Source organism: Populus alba, chromosome 6, assembly GCF_005239225.2.
Source record: "Populus alba chromosome 6, ASM523922v2, whole genome shotgun sequence".
NCBI lineage: Eukaryota > Viridiplantae > Streptophyta > Magnoliopsida > Malpighiales > Salicaceae > Populus > Populus alba.
The window spans coordinates 125,197-130,037 of record NC_133289.1 but is presented as its reverse complement, the minus strand read 5'-3'; the positions used below and the strand labels follow the sequence as shown (position 1 = coordinate 130,037).

The window sequence follows — 4,841 nt, the reverse complement described above, 5'->3', positions numbered from 1 at the left end:
AACTGGAATTAAAAGAGTCTGCATGTAACGAAGACTTTGAACAATCCTAGCAACAGGGAGTTTCCTAGTATAGTGAAGATCTGCATGTAAATCAGTAACACAGCAATTCCCACCTAGCTATGACATTAATGGTTTTGAGAATAATCAAAGCTAAGAGGTTGCTGATAGAATGGAGCCTGCAAAAAAAAAAAAAAAAAGAGTAATTTAGCGAGCCAAATATTTTGACTGCGAGGAAGTGATTTATGAGGGACATAATGCATGAGTAATGCCAGATTGACACATTAGCAATAGAGTATGCAGGACCATTACACGCAACTCAGGAACATTAGAAAAAGTCGAAAAATGTGTTGCCAACTACAATGGATAAAGTTTCAATTCATTTCTTATTTTTCCATATCTGGCAGCTTGGGAGTGAGTGATGTCTAGAACATGTAAAATCATTATGATATTATGTAAATTTACTTTGAACTAACTTTAAGATGCTTCCTAGATCAATCATAATGTAATAAAGAAGTTGTATGTCATGTAGTTCACAGGCTGCTTTACATTTTCTTCTCTAAATCCAGTTCCCTTTTCTCCAAATCATTGTGTCAATGTACTAAAAAGGCTGAAGAAAAGTAACATTCAAATTGGATCACATCCTACCAGTAACGTTAAAAAAGAAAAATTAATAGGTCAAGGAGGAATCCAACCCGTATTCTGCAGTAACTCTAGCTAATTCCAGCATTGATGTTGCAAAACAATCAAACATGCAAATTGAAATGACTAAGCATGAAAATTCATAATCAACAAGTACGTTAACAACAAACAAACAATGTTTTATTCAAAACGCATACCTTAACAGCTGACTCACTACCAAACTCCTTCAGATCATCGAATTTCATGACCTAAGCATTATCAGGAAATTCAAAGATAAGAAGTCACAACGTTGAATTTCAGTGGTCACTGATAAAAATCAAATATGCATCAAGACCAATAATTAACTTCGAAATAATGAAAGGCACAGACAGTTGAGATTATAAATTTATTGAGCAGTTTGTTAAAGACTCAGTTTTGAAAGTGGTGAATCCAAAAACAAGAAACAAACCTCAGCACATATAAATCCTCTTTCAAAATCAGTATGGATAGTCCCTGCAGCTTGGGGGGCTTTTGTCTGTCGTCTGATTTGCCAACATTTCACCTGCAAGAGTAAGTGATTCAGGACACAAGGCTTAACTTATCAAAACAGAGGCCACAGACAGCTGGCTGTAAAGATATTATGCCATACACAGGAAGGACTATCTTGAAAAATATATGCCATCAATGAGAAGGATAATTATCATTGCGGACAAAAGAAAACATGCACTACAAAATAAAAATTTTGTTTAACACAAAAAACCACATCCCAGACTAATAGTGTTACAATCAGATTATGAGAAACTAAGTTAATTTCTTATAAAATTTTCCACGATCCACAGTGACAAACTAAAGCGCCCATGTGGAGAAACATTTAGTTGAACGGGCTAAAATTTTAACAAGAGAGATTCCAAAGGCTACACTTCAAGTTTGTGGAACATAACTATATTGAATGATTGGCCAGTACTTTGCAGAAAATAGTTTGTCCTTGAAAAATGTCAATTACGATCTGAGAAATTGTAAATTACATGTCAACAGTGGCATTAACAATTATCAGGAAACTGCATATAAAAATGCACAATATGCCTTTATTATGAGATGCCATGGCCATTGGAAGTTCAGAACATGTTTTGGAGATAAAGCGTCATATAGCTGCAAACAAAAGTAAAAAACCACTACCTGCATACTCAATTCAATTGCAATAAATTTTCGAGCCAAGGCTTTCCATAAAACTTGCCAAAGATAAACTTAATAAACAAAGAAAACAACAATACAGAAATTGTATGGGTATTAGGTATACATTACCTCGTCAGGGCCAGCAGTGAAAAAGTAAATTAGATTAATTGCTGAAAATCCAATCTTTATGATCTTTTGAAGGCAACTGCAGGAAAGTTGGGCTTGTTTCAAGTTAATACCATAAAAAGCACAATGTTATAATTAAAAAAAAAAAAGTACAATACGCCTAGAAAACTTCACATTGCAAACTCCAGAAACTTTTTCCAGCAAAATATGAGTTGGGGGGGGGGCGGGGGGCGGGGGTATCATCATTAGATTTTGTGAGCACCCTACTGTTTTTTCTCTCTCAAATTAATATACAGATCTTCAAATGAAAAAAAAAAAAACAGTTTAGAGATATTTACAAGACACTGGCTCCTCAATACCAACCTTTGTAACTTGTTCTCCTCGCAATACTTAGCTGCTTCATCTGGTGCCATGATGGTATAGTGGGATGTTGCCATGGTTTGTATTTTTGGTGGTTTGCGAAGAAAGATTGAATCTGTTAGGGCTGTTGGAGACGAATGAGAAGAAGATGAAGAGAAATGTTAGGGACAAAGGAAGATCAGATCGATGAAGAGAGAGTGTTAAGTTAATTGTTTTTCTACTGTTATGGATGTTATTATCGGGGACGAAGGGGATGAAGATTTTCACTGCAAGTTAATTAGCATTTTCTGGGTTCTTTGTTTATTGTTCTGTTTGCGTTTCTGAAGGGGAGAGAGTGTGAGTTTAGGATCGCTAATTAACGGTTGAGATTGTAAAAGTAAAATACCTTATCAACGGTCTGTGTAATTTTAATTTTATATTAAATTTAAATATTTATTTTTTTAATCAGCAACGGATAGTCCGTTGCAGATTTTTCCGTTGCTAAAGCCTATTGCTAATATTAAAAAAATAATAAATATATAATCCGTTGCTGAATTTAACAACGGAATTATCCGTTGCTAAAATCAGATGCTAATAGTCTCTTTTTTTAGTAGTGGCTGTCAACACGCATTCGCCATGTCCCATCTTTCTTTGGGGTCAGAAGGGCAGGTACCGCGCAAGGACTAAGACTCTCTCGAATATGTCCTTTTGCTAGCAATTCCTCTACTTGGTGCCGTAATTCTTCCTGCTCCTTCGAACTCATCTGATAATGTGGTCTGTTGGGCAAATTGGCACCCGACACCAGATCAATGTGGTGCTGAATGTCCCTTAATGGGGGTAGGCTTTCAGAAAGCTCAGCTGGAAATACATCTCCAAACTCCTGCAATAATGGTTCAAAACTGCCCGGAATAATGCTATCCTCAACTTCCATTCTTCCGATTAGTATGTAAACCATTCCAGGTTCCCTAATTTCTGCTTCAAACTTAGCCATTGTCAATAAATTGTTGTTTTCTCCTTTTGGAATGTCGTCTGTAACTTCCCTTTTTGGTACCAACACAACCCTGATTGAATTAAACATAAAAGTGCACGTATTCAAGAACCCATCATACATCACACGTCGGTCATATAACCATGGCTTGCCTAATAATAGATGACAAGCATCCATGGAAACCACATCACACCAAACCTGATCTTTATAGGTTACGCCGATTGAAAAAGACACTAAGCTACGCCTTGTCACTGTAACATCATTCTTCTTATCTAGCCATGTTAGTTTATATGGTCGCGGATGTGATTCTGTTGCCAGGTGTAGCTTACGGACCACCTCTTCGGACACTACATTCTCACAGCTACCTGAGTCAACGATGAATCGACAAACCTTCCCGCTAATTGTGCAAGTGGACTGGAATACATTAGTACGCAACCAATCATCTTCTACTCCACGGGGTGCTAAGCAACTACATCGGATCATTAATACCGATCCAGTATCCCCCTCTAAATGCTCTTCAATTACCTCTGTGTTGTTATAGGTTGTTCCAGGTTTGATTTCCACACCTTTCTCTTGGCAATATTCCACGTGCTTTTTGTGAATCATCAATAAGGGACCATGATCTCCCTCTAGTCGCTCCTCCTCATCATAAACTGGTTCTGTTTCAACATCGCCTTCTTGCTCCCTAAAAAATAATCCCCTCCGTGGCCTTTTCTTACATTCTGCGAATCTATATCCTGGCTCTCCACAATTAAAACAACGAAAAACTATGGTTGGTGTCGTTGTGTGAGTGGGTACAATGGGTTTGGTAATAGTAGATGGTGGAATGGTTGCTCGTTCGCTGCTACTGCTACTTGCACCACCTGTACTAGAACCCCCGAAACTCATGTTCCCTGTTCGTCCGCTGTTATTGCTCATACCTGCACCCGAACCTCCAAAATTTATGCCCCCTGTATTTCTGCGCACCTGTTATTTTTCTAACTACACTACTCTTTGGTGAGCATCAGACACACTCAACACATCAAACATATTAAGGACATCTTGGAATTGAATCCGCAGTCCCCCAATATATCGCGCCACCCGCGACTCCTCGTCCTTTGCAATCACATCTCGCGAAACTAATTGGTAGAACTCCGTGGTGTAGTCATCAATTGATCGATTGCCATGTCTTAGATTTTGTAACTGTTGGTAGAGCGTTCGTGTGTAATTGTATGGTAAAAACGCAGAACACATGTGTTTTTTCATCTTGTCCCAACATGTGATCTTTCTTTTCCCCTGTAGAGCCCTTGTGTTTCTTTACCTGTTGCCACCAAGCTCCAGCTCGACCTCTGAGCCTTGTTGCAACTAGGGCCACCCGTCTGTCTTCTAGAACTTGCTTAAATTCCAAAACTTCATCTACGGTATTGATCCAGTCGAGGTACTCATCCGTTTGCAAACCACCATGGAACTCTGGTATGTCGATTTTGAGGCCTATCTCCCAACGCCTTAATTCATCATTCGCTGGTCTCCTCCGTGCTAGTTGAGGGGCGAATGAATTTTCATCACTTTCGGACTCCTCTTCCACGTTTTGTGGATTCCGATCCTGATGTTGAGCCAT

The 4,841-nt window shown here is 38.6% G+C and overlaps 1 protein-coding gene across 1 annotated transcript; it reads right to left on the bottom strand.

The window, feature by feature from the left end:
• LOC118032214 (obg-like ATPase 1) lies at nt 1-2,634 on the bottom strand. The gene is made up of 5 exons (XM_035036831.2): nt 2,281-2,634; nt 1,921-1,996; nt 1,088-1,180; nt 837-887; nt 1-176 (listed from the first exon to the last, which is right to left on the bottom strand). Exons 1-5 carry the CDS (start codon nt 2,352-2,354, stop codon nt 126-128), a joined length of 345 nt encoding a protein of 114 aa, XP_034892722.1. The 5' UTR covers nt 2,355-2,634; the 3' UTR covers nt 1-125.
• Nucleotides 2,635-4,841: the final 2,207 nt, after the last annotated feature.